Source organism: Danio aesculapii, chromosome 3 (assembly GCF_903798145.1).
Source record: "Danio aesculapii chromosome 3, fDanAes4.1, whole genome shotgun sequence".
NCBI lineage: Eukaryota > Metazoa > Chordata > Actinopteri > Cypriniformes > Danionidae > Danio > Danio aesculapii.
Window position 1 is genome coordinate 43,513,095 of NC_079437.1, and position 18,285 is coordinate 43,531,379.

Genomic DNA, 18,285 nt, shown 5'->3' on the forward strand with positions numbered 1-18,285 from the left:
AAATGATAAAAATTTTTTAATATTGATCAAATTATTAATTTTGACGATGGATTAACTGGATTACTTGGTTCGACTCAACAAAAATTCAAGTAAATTGTACTTTAGACTAATAAACACAGTGAAATGTTAGTCTATTGCTAGTTATTTTATTTTCACTAATGAGGTAAACTTTCAGCTGGTGCTTTATGTAGTGCTACAAATGTCACGCTAGTGGGTAATAAAACTCACATTAGAAATATATGGAAACCGCTGGAATCCCAAACAGTGCCTTTTGTTTAAGGACTAACATTAAAATAAAAGCGATGGATTAAAGTAAAAACATTAGTTTGAGAAAAACTAATGTTTTTAAATTTACTTAGGGGATTGTCTTTTGTTTTAACAAGGCAATTGAATAAAAACAGGTTTAAAATCAGAAGCTTATATCAGCTTGGAATTTTTTTTTTCAATAAGTAATTGCTGGAAACACTTACATTATTCGAATATTAAATCAGCCGAAAAATTCAATATGAATAACAATGAGCTAAATTATTTGATAGTATTTTCTGTGGGGGTATAAAAACCGTGTTTGTTTTTCCTTTGATAGTTCACTGAGAAATGGGTGTTCACTGCCTGAATTCTGTGATAATTTGTGATAACCAGAAATTAATATCTCACAACACACAGTGGGCATTCCGTTTGAAAACAGGAACCTGAATATTACATAGTAAAAAAAAAATATATTGTTAGCTTCGTTCACCCTAGAACATTATAAGATTAAAAAAAACGGTAATATTTGAAATTTACTGTGGTCCTCATGAGTATTGTCAATATCCCTGTACCCTGCATGCGTTTATTATAAATGGTAAACAAATGAAAGATTTAAATTTGCAAATAAAATAACGTTATATTTATATAATTATCATGGTTATAACATAACTATGAATGTAAAAACTATTATCAAATAATGCCATAATTAATGTAACCTTAGTTCTATGTCTAGATTTTAACTGCAAGTGAACACATTTTACGATTTTCCTGTCATGGAAAAGTTAATAACGGCTTCATAATACACTGAAAAAACTGAAACATACACCGCTTTGCATGCAAAGTACAGTTTATATTGGGTTAACTGAAAAAAAATTATGGGTTTCTAGTTTTTAAACCTGATTTATTAAAATTGCAATACAGCAAAAAGTAATATTTTTACTTTAAACCATGAGCTTTTATCTCATGTCATTACATAAAAAGTCGTATTTATGTGCTTTCAGTTTTTATATGCATTTAAAATGGTGAGTTTGATTAGCATCTTGCGGGACATTTACACAGTGTGAAAAAATCCTTGTTGTCTTAAATTTTTAAGCAGAATCAAATGAAACCTTATGAGTCAGATGAACTTATTATGTTAGATTGACTTAACATCTTGCATAACTTATAAATAGAGTTAGAACATGAGTTAACTTAGTTTGATAAGTTACAAAGAATTAAAAACAATATGTTGTCATGACTATTGATCGTATAATTTTTTACAGTGGTAGCCATGCAGAAAGCCCCAGCAGAAAATTACCTCATTAGTAAAAAAATAAAATAAGCAATAGCACAGCCAAACTTTTCGTGTCTATTAGTTTAGTCAAAGTATACAATTTTATTTGGTTTTTTGGATTTTAAGTCGAGCTAAAGTAATTCAATTATTTCATCATCTATAAAAAACAAATCATTTTCTACTGTGTCCTAAAGTAAAACAAAAACAATTTTGTGTACGTATATTTAATTTTTTTTTTACTTTGTTTAAACGTATTTTTAAGAAATAATCTCTAAAAATTAAATGATCTTTCTCAAACAATAAGCTGCCTATTTATGGCAAAATAAACTTTTACTGGCTAAATAAAACTCAAGGTATTCCTAATATACTGGCTTAAAGTCAAATACAAATATAACTGAACTCATTCAGAAAAGTTTCTCCTTGTAAAAGTCACTTCAGGTTAAATTGTTTAAACTGTAACAGAAGTTGTAATACACTACATCTCTCCAGCACTAAAATTCTCAAAATTCGCAATTTTAGTTTTTTCAACGAGCGATTGTACATGAGTATGTTTTAATGTTTAATAAACTATATAATAAACCTTATAGAGAAAGTGTGCCCTGCTGTATTTGAGATGTAGCTGATTTGGCTCCTGCGATGTGGTGATCTGCATATTTGGATAGCTGAGGCCATATAAAATATATAAGTACCAAATAAACAATATAATTATTATTGATTCTTGTCAACCATATAAACTTTGTCAAGTATACAAATGTATTTAAGTTTAAAATATAAAAATAAAAATAGAAAAACCATGAACATTTTGATCATACTGAATCTGAATAATGTTTGGATTAATGGTTATGTTTTTAAAGTAAATTAGTTCATATGCTTTCTATATATCTGCACTTAACACATTCTGAATACACAAAATATATTTAGCAAAACACTTTTTAATATCTATTTATTTATTTTTCAGCATACATTTGTTTAACCCTTAAACGTGCTTGCATATTCAAATCAAACACATGTAATAACCAAACAAGACATAATCGTTTAGTTCTGTGCCTTTTATTGAGAAATTTCATTCAGACATCACGCATGAGTTGTTAAGAGTGCCGCACAGCGTTGTTTCAGTAAATGCCCATTTGAGGTTTAGCGGTACTTCTCAGAGAGAGCCAGGGCCAGGTTGTTAAAGAACTTGTCGACTGACACGTGAACCTCAGGAGTGAAGTCTGCAGGGAAGAGCATGGCGATGACCACAATGACATTGTGTGACAGGATCTAAAGTAAACAGACAGAAACAGAAACAAGTTACCATAAATGCTGCAGTACACTGCTTTTTTTATGTTGTGCTGTGGCGCTGTCCTACCTTGAAGTTGGCCGGGTCAATACGCAGCTTGAAGGCATGGAGTTCGCTCAGGGCGGCCAGTCCTCCCACAAGGTCGTCTATTTTTGAAACGGCTTCGCCGACGGCACCCATGATAGTCTTTCCGTGTTCTTCACGGGACCAGACCCAGGGCTCAAGTCAGACCAATGAGAGAAGTAGGTCTTGGTCTGAGGGTAGACGGTCAGCATTCTGAGAAAAAAAATAATGTTATTAATGTTTTACACATTTTATGTTATTATAGATTAATCAAAATAATTTAATAAGCTTTTATACAGTTCTGTCAGTCAGTAATCCTAATTCAAACAGTAAAAACATAGGTGAGCTTTACCTGGCGAGGGCTTCAGCACCAATTTCATCGGCCTTGGGGCTGATCTTAGCCCAGATGGCCTTAACAACAGCCTTGTCCTTATCAGAGAGACTCATCGCTGCGTCTTCTTTTTCTCAAGTGAGGTTTCTTCAGAAAAAGCTGTTGGGGAACACGGGATTGCCCCACTTTTTATATAAACTAAAGAAGGGCACACCCATGAAGTCGGTCCAAACCACACCTCTTCGGCGCATTTCTGCTGATCTCCAGCTTCTGGTGTCCAATCAAAAACCGTGCCAATTTTCTGCATCTTGTTTAATTGAGATAAGTTTTATTACACATACCCCACGTATGCTTTAATCATGCTATGCACATTTAATGTGTGCAACAATTAAACACATGAACAATCCAAGTAAAAGTTAAGTTTAATTTCAATTAATCACAGTTTTTAATTTGTTTGAAATGGAGGTGTAGCTTTCTAAAAGCCATTAAGAATCATTAACAAAATTACACTTTGAAAATGATTTTAAAAATCACTATATTGGCTTGTAAATATTTTTTAATTACAATATTTGAAAAGGTGTTTTGTCATATTAAACTCTAATGATTGATATTGTAACTGTGAACAAACAAACAGGTATAGGAAAGTATAGGTACTTTCGTGTTAAATGTTTGTAACAATAATTTTCCACCAACTTATTTTTTTTCTTTTTTTAATTAATTAATTATTATATTATTATTATTATTATATTATTATTATTATTATTATTACTGGAAAGCATAACTTATATTTGATTTCAGACCTTAACAGAACATATTTTGTTTGGCATAAAAATTGCATGATAAATATGGGCACGACCAAAATGTAAAAAAAAAATTGCTGGTTCATGTTTAAGACTTTTTTTTTTCAAAACAGCTTTTTGGATGGGGTCCGATCAGTGATGTCCAAAGCATGCGTCATCTTCTCAGAGAGATTATCCAATAAGACTTTGCATCTTTTATTGGGCGGAGACATCACACATCAATAAAATGCACCCCGGTTTCTGAATTTCTGCTAGTGATTCCTACTGGACTTTAAGCAAGCACCTAAGGACATCCTAAAGCGTAAACATGGTTGAGTGGACAGATGCCGAGCGCACAGCCATCCTTGGCCTGTGGGGAAAGCTCAATATCGATGAAATCGGACCTCAGGCCCTATCCAGGTATCGCCTCATTACTTTGCAGAAAGTTTGTCTTTGTGTTAGATGACGCCAACTATATGCACTTTACTTAATGGCGCTCTTAATGCTTCTGTTTTTGAAGATGTCTGATCGTGTACCCTGGACTCAGAGATATTTCGCCACATTTGGCAACCTGTCAAGCCCCGCTGCGATCATGGGTAACCCAAAGTGGCCGCTCACGGAAAGACTGTGATGGGAGGTCTCGAGAGAGCCATCAAGAACATGGACAACATCAAGAACACCTATGCCGCCCTCAGTGTGATGCACTCTGAGAAACTGCATGTGGATCCCGACAACTTCAAGGTACGTCTGCATTAACTGAATGATGTAAATACTTAAAAACCGCCGTGCTCTTAAATTGGTTTATTGGGAACCCGCAGCCTAACTGATCTCTTGTTCTGCAGCTTCTCGCTGACTGCATCACCGTTTGCGCTGCCATGAAGTTCGGCCAGGCTGGTTTCAATGCTGATGTCCAGGAGGCCTGGCAGAAGTTTCTGGCTGTGGTCGTTTCCGCTCTGTGCAGACAGTACCACTAGAGTCTCATCGCCAATGAACGCCAGGTGTATTGGAGAAGATCACACCGCGCGGAGCTGTTTAAGCAAAGATCTAACTTTTTACAAGATCAATAAAATAATGTTAAAAGCATCTCACTGTTGTTTGCTTCTATTTGTCACAAAATATACCAACTTTTGAATTATGATCAAAATTATAAACTCACAAACAGAAATTAAATATCTCACGACCCACAGTGGGTATTCCGCTTGATAACTAGAATCAGAACATTCATTCATTCATTCTTTTCTTTTCGGCTTTAGTCCCTTTATTTATCCGGGTCGCCACAGCGGAATGAACCAACTTATCCAGCACATGTTTTACACAGTGGATGCCCTTCCAGCTGCAACCCATCTCTGGGAAACATCCATACACACTCTTTCAGACTCATACGCTACGGACAATTTAGCATACCCAATTCACCTGTATCACATGTCTTTGGGACTGTGGGGGAAACCGGAGCACCCGGAGGAAACCCACGCGAACGCAGGGAGAACATGCAAACTCCACACAAAAACGCCAGCGGAGGCTCGAATCAGCGACTTTCTTGCTGTGAGCCAGAACATTTCATAGTAAAACAAAAAAAACTCCAACTGTTACAGCCTCATTCATATTAGAATATTATTTTTAAAAACGCTAAAATCGGGCCGTAAATTAATCTCTTTAAAATTAATTTTTACATGAGCTTTGTCCACTTTATTAGGCTATATGAGAGTAATTTCTGACAAATAAAATAGATTTATGTTATTGTTACAGAAATGTATTGTGGTCACCATAAGCATTGTCAAAATCACTGCACCCTATATGCCTTATTAAAAATGGTTAACAACGGAAATATTTTACATTTACAAATAAAATAGCGTTAAAAATCACTTGTGTTTATGACATAAATACAATGCATGTAAAATACTTACTCAGATATTACAAACTGATCAAATAATGCAATAACTAATTGCACCTTAGTTCTACATTATCAAACAGACTTTAAAAAGGGTTTAGATTTTACCTGCAAATTAATAAATTACAAATTTCCTGGCCAGGAAAATTTAATATGGTTTAGAAGTACACTGAAAAAACTTTTATAAAAAGTATTTTTATATTGGATAAACAGAAAAAAATGATTCTGGTTTAAACTTTTATTCAAATGGCCTTAAAGCAAAGAAAAAAATAACCCCATAGGTAAAGCAACACAATCTCACGGCAATACGTAACTTTTTAATTTAGTGGCTAATTCATATGAATTCGTACGATCTAATTTGTACAATTTACCACGATTTGCTCATCCCCCAATGACGGTTCGGTTTAGGTGCCACGCCTCCTTTTTAAAATCGTACAATTTCGTAAGACTGAACTAGTTTTTTTTCCTCAGAAATAATATTTTTACTTTAAACCATCAGTTTTCATTTCATGAAAAAGGCACTGTTTATGTGCTTTCAGTTTTATGAATTATAATATGAGTTTGATTACCATCTTGCGTGACGTTTATAGCAATGTTGAAAGACCAACAGAACGTTTACCTCATTATTGAAAAAAATGTTATAACACAGCCTAATATTTTAGTTAAGTGCAAATTACAATTTTACTTGGAATTAGTTTCCCACTGTTGCAGCTGGAAGGGCATCGCTGTGCAAAATTTTAATGGATAAGTTGCCGGTTCTTTCGCTGTGGCGACCTCTGATGAATAAAGGGACTAAGCCGAAGGAAAATAATTAATAAACTTGAATTTAGAGTTTAAGTCGAACGAAAGTAACTACATTAATTCATCGTTTATAAAAAGAAATTGTTTTCTACTTTGCACTAAAGAAAAAAAATACATTTAGTGTCCATTTTAAACAAAATATTACTGTGAGCAAATGTATTTGTTTTTACCACAATAGATGTTTTTTTTTTATTTAGATTATATTAAATGTAAAGTTTGAACCAAAGTTAAATTATATTTTGAGAAAAACGAAACAGATTAGTTGGTTCAAAATGTATTTCTTGTACGTCTATGCTATTTGTACATTTTATGAACCTATAGTTTAGTAAGTAGGCATTTTTTTTTACTTTAAAGTTAGAAAGTAAAGTAACAAATGGTGAAATATTCTGCAAAAATTAAATAATCTTTCTAAAACAATAAGCTGCCAATGGCAAAATAAACGTTCACTGGCTAAAAAAAATAAAGGTACTCCTAATATACTGTCTTAAATACAAATATAACTGATCTCGTTCAAAAACGTTTCCCTTGTAAAAGGCATTTCAAATTAAACTGTTTAGTTTTAACAGAACTTGAAAAACACTGCATATCCAAATCGTATAGCACTAAAATTCTCAAATTTCATAATTTAATTTTTTTCAACAAGCGATTATACATGGTATGTTTTAATTTTCAATGAACTACATAATAGATAGAGAATGTGCCCAGCTGTATTTTAGCTGATTTAGCTCCCGCGATGTAGTGATCTGCATATTTGGATACCCGAGGCCATTACATAAAAAAACATTTTGAAAATAAATTATTCTTTTTATATATATATTTATAGTTTATATAAACATATATTGTATTTTTTATATAGTAAAAAAGTTAAGCACCAAATACACAGTAGAATTCATATTGATTCTGTCAACAATTAAACTTTGTCAAGTAAAAATGTAAGTTCAATTCAAGTTTAAAATATAAAAAAAGAAATGGACAACACACAAATGTATGCTACAAGAATGTATTAGGTTATAAACGTAAAGGAAAAAAATGACACTTTCCAGTGTGACTCTTGGGGGATCTGTTGAGAACGTCAACCGATGAACATTTTGATCGGACTTGAATCCAATCTGAATAATGTTTGGATTAATAATCCCAGAGTTGCGTTTTTAAGGTAAATTAGTTCATATGCTTTCTGAAATATCTCTGCATGCAAGACATTCTGAATACACAAAATATATTTAGTAAAACACTTTTTAATAGCTATTATTTAGTTTTCAGCATGCATTTATTTAACCATTAAACGTGCTATATTCAAATCAAATATGATAATTAAAAACAAGACATAAATCGTTTAGTTCTGTGCCTTTTATTGAGAAATTTCATTCAGACATCACGCATGAGTTGTTAAGAGTGCCGCACAGCGTTGTTTCAGTGAATACCCATTTGAGGTTTAGCGGTACTTCTCAGAGAGAGCCAGGGCCAGGTTGTTAAAGAACTTGTCGACTGACACGTGAACCTCAGGGTGAAGTCTGCAGGGAAGAGCATGGCGATGACCACAATGACATTGTGTGACAGGATCAAGGGTAAACAGGACAGGAAACAGAAACAGTTACCATAAATGCTGCAGTACAGTTTTTTTATGTTGTGCTGTGGCGCTGTCCTACCTTGAAGTTGGCCGGGTCAATACGCAGCTTAAAGGCATGGAGTTCGCTCAGGGCGGCCAGTCCTCCCACAAGGTCGTCTATTTTTGAAACGGCTTCGCCGACGGCACCCATGATAGTCTTTCCGTGTTTCTTCACGGGACCAGAGCCAGGGCTCAATCAGCCCAGTGAGAGAAATAGGTCTTGGTCTGAGGGTAGACGGTCAGCATTCTGAGAGAAAAAAATATAGTTATTAATGTTTTACACATTTTATGTTATTATAGATTAATCAAATAATTAATAAGCTTTTATACAGTTCTGTCAGTCAGTAATCCTAATTCAAACAGTAAAAACATAGGTGAGCTTTACCTGGCGAGGGCTTCAGCACCAATTTCATCGGCCTTGGGGCTGATCTTAGCCCAGATGGCCTTAACAACAGCCTTGTCCTTATCAGAGAGACTCATCGCTGCGTCTTCTTTTTCTCAAGTGAGGTTTCTTCAGAAAAAGCTGTTGGGGAACACGGGATTGTCCCACTTTTATATAAAACTAAAGAAGGGCACACCCATGAAATCGGTCCAAACCACACCTCTTCGGCGCATTTCTGCTGATCTCCAGCTTCTGGTGTCCAATCAAAACGTGCCAATTTTCTGCATCTTGTTTAATTGAGATAAGTTTTATTACACATACCACGTATGCTTTAATCATGCTATGCACATTTAATGTGTGCAACAATTAAACACATGAACAATCCAAGTAAAAGTTAAGTTTAATTTCAATTAATCACAGTTTTCAATTTGTTTGAAATGAAGCCATTAAGAATCATTAACAAAATGTAAGTATAGGTATTGGAAACTTTCATGTTTTCCAACAATAATTTTCCATCAACTATTATATTATTATTATATTTGGTTGGAAAGCATAACGTATTGTTTAACTTTGTTCTAACAAAACATATGTTGGCATAAGAAATTGCATGATAAACATGGGCACGACCAAATTATTAAAAAATGGCTCATGTTTAAGACTTTTTTTTTCAAACAGCTTTTTGGATGGGGTCCGATCAGTGATGTCCAAAGCATGCGTCATCTTCTCAGAGAGATTATCCAATAAGACTTTGCATCTTTTTTGGGCGGAGACATTACACATCAATAAAATGCACCCCGGTTTCTGAATTCTGCTAGTGATTCCTACTGGACTTTAAAGCAAGCACCTAAGGACATCCTAAAGCGTAAACATGGTTGAGTGGACAGATGCCGAGCGCACAGCCATCCTTGGCCTGTGGGGAAAGCTCAATATCGATGAAATCGGACCTCAGGCCCTATCCAGGTATCGCCTCATTACTTTGTAGAAAGTTTGTCTTTGTGTTAGATGACGCCAACTTATGCACTTTACTTAATGGCGCTCTTAATGCTTCTGTTTTTGAAGATGTCTGATCGTGTACCCCTGGACTCAGAGATATTTCGCCACATTTGGCAACCTGTCAAGCCCCGCTGCGATCATGGGTAACCCCAAAGTGGCCGCTCACGGAAAGACTGTGATGGGAGGTCTCGAGAGAGCCATCAAGAACATGGACAACATCAAGAACACCTATGCCGCCCTCAGTGTAATGCACTCTGAGAAACTGCATGTGGATCCCGACAACTTCAAGGTACGTCTGCATTAACTGAATGATGTAAATACGTAAAAACCGCCGTGCTCTTAAATTGGTTATTGGGAACCCGCAGCCTAACTGATCTCTTGTTCTGCAGCTTCTCGCTGACTGCATCACCGTTTGCGCTGCCATGAAGTTCGGCCAGGCTGGTTTCAATGCTGATGTCCAGGAGGCCTGGCAGAAGTTTCTGGCTGTGGTCGTTTCCGCTCTGTGCAGACAGTACCACTAGTCTCATGCCAATAAACGCCAGGTGTGTTGGAGAAGATCACACCGCACAGAGCTGTTCAAACAAAGATTTAACTCTTTTACAAGATCAATAAAATAATGTTAAAAGCATCTCACTGTTGTTTGCTTTTATTTGTCACACAAAATATACCAACTTTTTAATTATGATCAACATTATAAACTCTTTAAAATGTTTTTGATGGCAACTTCTTCTGAATGAAGAATCTTCTCAAAATACCATTTTTTTTTCCTGTATGGATTTCTTAACTGCTATAGTGGAGTTTTATCGACAAGCTTAATAATGCGTCATCAGCTGAAAGTAAGCCAATTAAAGACAGTTGTGATAGATTTGCAGATTGTGGGTGTTAACGGCTTGAATTCATTGATAAAAGAAATTAAATTTATCACAGCCTCAGTGGCTACAGCATGCTTTCAAAATAAGCAGACACTCTACTTTTTTGAAAAACATCAGAAGAGGGCTTTTGATTGTTATAAGAAATTAAAACCAACAGCTTCTTCCAGTTTGGGGCCAAATTATGTCAACCTGTCTGCCAAACACATTTTGTTACAGCCTTCAAAATTCCAAATATACAAAGTTCAAACTGAACCGTTTCGGACTGACATGTCGAGCAGTAAGTCTACTTAATCTTAATACGTTTATTTATTTAATAGATTAAAAATGACAATCTACACTGGCACCAGCCCCTCAGCAAATAAAGATATTAAAATGTAGTTTTCTTTTTGTGGCATTTAGACAAATAGCACTAACTCTGCCCAGTGCATTTTTACAATTTACAAAATTTGCATAGCGCTTGTTAATTTCACATTTTACACAATTAATAAGGAAATAAAGTTCAAAGTTCAAACAATGAGACGTCAAAAATAACCTGAAGTTCAAAAAGCATTTTAGAATTATTGTGTGGAAAAGATGTCTTCAACTGAAGCATTTATAGGAAGAGGGGACGGTTGCAACACGTTTTGGTTTTATAAACCTTCGGTGTGTTGCAAAGCAAACTTTGTATTGCATTATTCCAGCTACCTTTTTCTCACTGCTGTATAAGCCCTACATGAATAGGTAAAGTCAAAGCTGACCTCATAACAAAACATGGTTGCAACGGTCCAAAGGGTTTGCAACATTGATAAAAAATAATAATAATAATAATAATAATAATAATAATAATAATAATAATAATAATAATAATAATAATAATATAGACATGAAATTCTAAATTATAATAAATACATCTAAAACTTTCAAATAATAAATTTTGCTTAATTAGGCAGGCCTACTACAATGCATCTGAAACACAAAATGTGTTTACATCCAATTCAATGCACTACTAGTGTGCTTAAATGTTATTCATGGAAATCTTTTGTAGAATTGTTTTCTATTATGGTGGTTTACAAGCAAATGTTTGACGTCCTTGTATTTCAAAATGCTTAAAACTCATACTTAACCGTGTCTTTTGACATTAAAAGTTTGACAGGTTTTCTGTGAGGGGTTGGGTTAAGGGGTAGAGGAAAGGAAGGCCATAAGCTGTTTTACTGTATAAAAACATTACATCTTCCCAATACAACTTGTGTGTGTAAAATTGAAAAATCATATGAAAGTTTGCTAAATTGAATGTTTGTTGTCACACACAGGTACTGACAGCCCTATGCATTGTTTAAAACTCATCCATTTAGCAGACTTGATCTATACATACAACAGACAATTTATCACAAAAAGGCGATCATTACAAGTACAAAGTTTCAGACATTAGAAATGTTAACAATACATGCCAGAATAGGCAGTGATTAAGGAAACGGGCAATAGACAGATTTAGGTTTGCGATATTAAGAGGTATAGAGGTATGAGGTTTGGGTAATGCTCCACCATAATTTATTTTGCCCCTGACAATAAATAAAGCATGCATATCATCAATTAAATTTAGACTAGCCACTAAAAAAAAAACATTTTGCACAATCTGAAAATATGAAATAGACAGTACAATCAAATGGAGCATAGCCGCATGAGCAATAATCAAGTCACGGCAATAAGCTATTTCATTGCGATCGAGACCAGAAGCAGGGAAGCGACCGCGCTGTTACTGATCGCCATACTTTATAATATCTTAATTGTAATAGGGAAAATACATACATCTTCGCTTAATATTTGGGCGCTCTTAAAGTATACAAATTAAAATATTACGTATTTATATTTTACTATTAGTTTAATTGACTTGCTTCAGTTTTTAATACCTGTTGCAGCCTATTAATATTTTACCACATGAAAAAAATACTATAGTAATTTACAGTATAGTTTTTTCGAACTTTATAAGTACCGAGTGTGGTAATGCAGCCCATTTTGTCAGAAAAAAAATAAACACAAAACACACTTCTGATTATTTTAGATTTTATTAAATGGATCAGATATTTTTGTCCTCATTATTTAAAGTGAATTTGCACATAAACCAGAGAGTTTTGAGATTATCTGTATTTATCAGCAAGAGCAGCAGACAGAGCTGCGAGGAACTTGTCCACAGCCACGTGTACTTCTGCGGTGAAGTCAGCGGGGAAATGAACTGCAAGTGTCACGAGGATGTTATGGGACAAAATCTGGAAGAAAAAAAAGATAACGTAAATTTTCATCTTGGACCATTTACAAATCTCTACATTTAATTTAACTTAGCCGAGTTTCATCACTTGAACTGGGTGCCAGATTTCAACACCCACTCACGTGAAAGGATTGAAACACTACAAATAGCACATTAGTCTCTAATCTCACCTTGAAGTTTCCAGGGTCTACGCGGAGTTTGGTGCATGGAGATCACTCAAGGAGCTCAATGCGCCAAGAAGATCGTCTATTTTTCCCACAGCATCGGTGATTGCACCCATCACAATTTTGCCATGTTTCTTCACTTGAGCAGATCCGAGAGAGTGATCAGGCCAATGAGCAAAATATATTTTAGTTTGTGGGTAGACAATAAGCATTCTGCAAGGAAGAGAATAATTGTTCACACATTGGCAAAACCATTCATTATTGATTTGAATGCGTTTTTAAATTCAAATAATGAATTAAAATTAACTTCTTACCGCCCCATAGCTTCTTGTCCTATGGAATCTGCCTGACTGGCGATTTTCCCCCAGAAGTCCTTGATCACGGCTTTATCCTTAGCTGTCAGACTCATTTTTTAACACTTCCACGTGGATTACAAGAGAAGAGTATTAGATGTAGAAAACGAGTCTTTTTATAACTGGAATTGATGACACACCCAACATTACCAGCTCCACCTTTCAGACTTCAGCCAACAATTACTGAGGATTTTAGTTCACAGAATAACAAATAAAAATAACAGAACAGAACAAATAACAGAAATTACCTCGTACTGTCGAAAATTTATTTACTCAAGCATTACGTCAAGTTTTATAAAAGAAAAGCAGTAAAACGTTTATTGAATATATTTGAATGTTTTACGCACCAACAATTTATTTGAACAATTTACTTTTTTATGTTTAGTTTGCAACTGTTAAGTTTCTTTGGCGATGCCTTTATGAGGAATCATTTTGTTTACATAAGAACCTTTCGATTTTTCAAAAGAACCTTACAATTTTTCAAATAACCATTCTTGACTCCACTCATTTGTTAATTTTCTATTTTTGAAAAATGTTTTGTGCATTTCAGAGGTTCCACGAATATTAAAAGTTCATTAACCACTGATGCCAATAAATGACCATTCAGGGTCATGTAAGGACAGCAGGTGGGACCTAAAGGGTGGGACAAGTCAAAAAGAACAGGACGTACATAGTTATCACTTTGAAGAAATTAAGAATACTTTGAAATGGGAGGAACGGGTGTGAGTGTCCAGATAAAGCAAAAAGAGTTGGCACTGGTTCAATAAAAAATTTATTTGCTTCTTGCTTGTTTAATTTCACGTTCGTTTCATAAATAAAAAAGAAGCATCCGAGTATTCTCGGTTGTCATTTACATGCTCATATACGACGTGGCAGTTTTTGTTGTATACACTGGTTGATAGGCTGTCTTATATGGTTTAATTCACAAGTTTGTATTTGGACAAAATCATAACATAAAGCACTGATTGTTTTCTTGACAAAAACATTGCGTACCTACCATTTGTGATTGAATTTGTATATTATATGGTACATAAAATGGGTTCCTGCAAATCTAAATTACAGTAGCTTCTCAAAATGTAACGATCAGATCCTAGTGTGAATTTGCCACGCCATAATAACCAATCAGCGCCTCAGGGCGTAGAGTGCGAGTATAAATAAAGTCGCACGTGTCTTTGCTCAGCATTCACGCTTGAAGAAAAATTGATAACCACGATGGTGCAGTGGTCAGATTCCGAGCGCAAAACTATTGCGAGTGTCTGGGACAAAATCAACATCGATGAAATCGGACCCCAGACCCTGGCAAGGTAATGTAATATCATCACACATCGTTTAATGTATTTGGAAAAGACTTTGCATGTATGCATTTCAATTTTCGTGTGAAAGGGTGCTGGTTGTATATCCCTGGACTCAGAGGTATTTCGGCGCATTTGGAGATCTATCCTGTGCATCTGCAATCATGGGCAACCCCAAGGTTTCAGAACACGGCAAAACTGTGCTCAAAGCGTTGGAGAAAGCTGTCAAGAACGTGGATAACATCAAAACCACTTACGCCCAACTCAGTCAGCTGCACTGCGAGAAACTCAACGTCGATCCAGACAACTTCAAGGTACATGTTATTTTTTGTTTTCAGTGGGACAATTTTAATATAAAACTATACATACGGTGGCCTAATATAAGCTCTTTTTTATTCACGCAGCTTTTGGCGGACTGCCTGAGTATTGTCATCGCGACTAATTTTGGACCCGCTTTCAACCCCGCCGTCCAGTCAACCTGGCAGCAGAAACTTTTGTCTGTAGTTGTGGCTGCTCTCACAAGCCGCTACTTCTGAAGTCCTGTGCTCGACATCTGGGTCTCAATTCAATGATTCAATGCTTTAATCAGTAGAAATAGACAAATAAAGCAATCAATCAAGGTGTGGCTTCTGAGTCGTTTTATTTATCGTGCATTAAAAGATAGTGCATAGTTTTCCAAAATAAAGAAAACATCGTCATGAAACTGAAAAATGTCATATATATTACTCAGAATATTTATTCTGCCAAGAAATAAAACACATTGGTCATCAAAGGTAAAATGTTGTTTTTATAGACGGTGAATTAATTAAATTACTTTGGTTCAACTCAAACTCAAAATCCAAGTAAAACTGTACTTTGGACAAACTACAATAAATACATAGGCTGTGCTATTTTATTTTCATTCAAGTAAACTACCTGGTAGTGCTTTCAGTTAACTATAAATATCATGCAAGATGGTAATCAAACTCACACCAGAAATACATAAAAACCGAAAAGTATAAGCAGTCTTGTTTCATGGTCACCTGACACGAAAACTGCTGGTTTAAAGTAAAAATACAACTTGGGAAAAAGTAATGCATTTTTTTTTCCAAGCTGTTTCGTTTTTGCTTTAAGGCAAGTTGAATAAACTAAAAAATTTCACTTAATCCAAATAATGCACTTTGGAAGAAAGACACACAGTAGTTTCACTTTTTTCAGTTAATAATGTTGTTGCAGGAAAGTTAAATTATGCTTTTAAATAATTAATAATTTCACATTCAGTGAAATACCAGCAAATATTTTGTTGTTTTTTATTGTTGTTAAAAATCGTACTTTATTTGTCAAGCTATTTGATACTGTGCAAACGTCTTGCCACTATTTTCACCAAAAAGGTTTAAAGTTGTTGTTTTTCTATTTTTCTGTAGCATGTCAGTTTGAAATATTAATTTACATTTTCAAACATTCTTTTGTAATTAATTGTAATTGCAGTGAAATTATTGTCTGCACAAGGAGTCTGACAACAGCTAATTGCTCCTCAGAGATCTGGGGTGTGTTTCCAAACAACGACGTAACTCGCGGCTGAAATATCATAGTACGATGTATTGTATGGAAAAAGAACGATGTAGTGATGAGTGTTTCTCAAAACCTGTCGTTTGCCTGTCGCAGATCTATTGAACCACGTTAGTTATAACGTAAAACGCCCATAATGATGCTCTAAACGGGGTGGAGTAACTACTTCTCTAGAACCGCATAATTTATTTGTGCAAATTATATTGTTTACGCGCATTACAAAAAATATCTAATATTAGTTTTTTAAATATTAGTTTTATTTATTTTGACATTAAAAGTTTGACTTAGGTTTCCTCTGAGGGGTTGGGTTAAGGGGTTAGGGAAAAGTAAGGCCATAAGCGGTTTTACTGTATAAAAACATTACATATTCCCAATACAACTTGTGTGAGTAAAAATGAAAAATCATATGAAAGTTTGCTAAATTGGATGTTTCTTGTCAACACAGGTACTGACAGCCCTATGCATTGTTTAAAACTCATCCATTTAGCAGACGCTTTTAATCAAAGCAACTTGTAATAATGATCCATACAACATATGATTCATCACAAAGAGGCGATCATCACAAGAAGACAAAGTTTCAGACATCAGAAATGTTAACAATATTCCAAGCCAGATTAAGGAAACGGGCAACAGACAGATTTAGGCCTGCGATATTAAGGAAGGGTATGGAGTATGGTTTGGGTAACGCTCCCCCATAATTTATTTTGCCCCTGACAATAAATAAAGCATGCATATCATCAATTAAATTTAGACTAGCCACTAAATAATAAATAAAAACATTTTGCACAATCTGAAAATATGAAATAGACAGTATAATCAAATGGAGCATAGTCGCATGAGCAATAATCAAGACAATGCAGAATAACTGCAATCGAGACCAGAAGTAGGGAAGCGGCCGCGCTGTTACTGATCGCCATATATTTATTATAATGGAGAAAATACATACATCTTCGCTTAATATTTGGGTGCTCTTAAAGTATACGAATTAAAATATTTCATATTAATATTTTTACTATTTGTTTAATTGACTTGCTTAAGTGTCTAATACCTTTTGTAGCCTATTAAATTTTTCCCACATAAAAAAAATACTATAGTAATTTACAGTATAGTGTTTTCGAACTTTATAAGTACCCTATTTGGTAAGTGTGGTTATGCAGGCCAATTTGTCGGAAAAAAATTAAACACAAAAACACACTTCTGATTATTTTAGATTTTATTAAATGGATCAGATATTTTTGTCCTCATTATTTAAAGTGAATTTGGACATAAACCAGAGAGTTTTGAGTTTATCTGTATTTATCAGCAAGAGCAGCAGACAGAGCCGCGAGGAACTTGTCCACAGACACGTGTACTTCTGGGGTGAAGTCAGTGGGGAAATGAACTGCAAGTGTCACGAGGATGTTATGGGACAAATCTGGAAGAAAAATAAGAATAACGTACATTTTCATCTTGAACCATTTACAAATCTCTACATTTAATTTAACTTAGCCGAGTTTCACTTCTTGAACTGGGTGTCAGATTTCAACACCCACTCACGTGAAAGGATTGAAACACTACAAACAGCACATTACCAAGTCTCTAATCTCACCTTGAAGTTTCCAGGGTCTACGCGGAGTTTGGTGGCATGGAGATCACTCAAGGAGCTCAATGCGCCAAGAAGATCGTCTATTTTTCCCACAGCATCGGTGATTGCACCCATCACAATTTTGCCATGTTTCTTCACTTGAGCAGATCCGAGAGAGTGATCAGGCCAATGAGCAAAATATATTTTAGTTTGTGGGTAGACAATAAGCATTCTGCAAGGAGGAGAATAATTGTTTATACATTGGCAAAACCATTCATTATTGATTGAATGCGTTTTTAAATTCAATAATGAATTAAAATTAACTTCTTACCGCCCCATAGCTTCTTGTCCTATGGAATCTGCTTGACTGGCGATTTTCCCCCAGAAGCCCTTGATCACGGCTTTATCCTTAGCTGTCAGACTCATTTTTATTACTTCCACGTGGTATTACAAGAGAAGAGTATTAAATGTAGAAAACGAGTCTTTTTATAACGGGAATTGATGACACACCCAACATTACCAGCTCCACCTTTCAGACTTCAGCCAACAATTTCTGAGGATTTTAGTTCACCGTGTCTATGTGTTGTGTGTGTGTGTGTGTGTGTG

General features: G+C 34.9%; 2 protein-coding genes and 5 pseudogenes across 2 annotated transcripts; 3 read left to right on the forward strand and 4 right to left on the reverse strand.

Annotated features, from left to right (window-relative positions):
• Positions 1-2,553: 2,553 nt before the first annotated feature.
• Positions 2,554-3,366, reverse strand: LOC130221521 (hemoglobin subunit alpha-like; annotated as a pseudogene).
• An 869-nt stretch (positions 3,367-4,235) lies between these two features.
• LOC130221522 (hemoglobin subunit beta-2-like) lies at positions 4,236-5,034 on the forward strand (annotated as a pseudogene).
• A 3,248-nt stretch (positions 5,035-8,282) lies between these two features.
• On the reverse strand, positions 8,283-8,805 carry LOC130220573 (hemoglobin subunit alpha-like; annotated as a pseudogene).
• Positions 8,806-9,478: 673 nt separating this feature from the next.
• On the forward strand, positions 9,479-10,272 carry LOC130221523 (hemoglobin subunit beta-2). Its single transcript, XM_056454052.1, has 3 exons — positions 9,479-9,611; positions 9,711-9,933; positions 10,034-10,272. Exons 1-3 carry the CDS (start codon positions 9,520-9,522, stop codon positions 10,163-10,165), a joined length of 447 nt encoding a protein of 148 aa, XP_056310027.1. The 5' UTR covers positions 9,479-9,519; the 3' UTR covers positions 10,166-10,272.
• Positions 10,273-12,539: 2,267 nt separating this feature from the next.
• On the reverse strand, positions 12,540-13,345 carry LOC130221528 (hemoglobin subunit alpha-like; annotated as a pseudogene).
• Positions 13,346-14,442: 1,097 nt separating this feature from the next.
• LOC130221524 (hemoglobin cathodic subunit beta-like) lies at positions 14,443-15,186 on the forward strand. The gene is made up of 3 exons (XM_056454053.1): positions 14,443-14,579; positions 14,659-14,881; positions 14,972-15,186. The coding sequence occupies exons 1-3, from the start codon at positions 14,488-14,490 to the stop codon at positions 15,101-15,103; spliced, it is 447 nt and encodes a 148-aa protein (XP_056310028.1). The 5' UTR covers positions 14,443-14,487; the 3' UTR covers positions 15,104-15,186.
• A 2,124-nt stretch (positions 15,187-17,310) lies between these two features.
• Positions 17,311-18,204, reverse strand: LOC130221529 (hemoglobin subunit alpha-like; annotated as a pseudogene).
• Between the last annotated feature and the right edge of the window lie 81 nt (positions 18,205-18,285).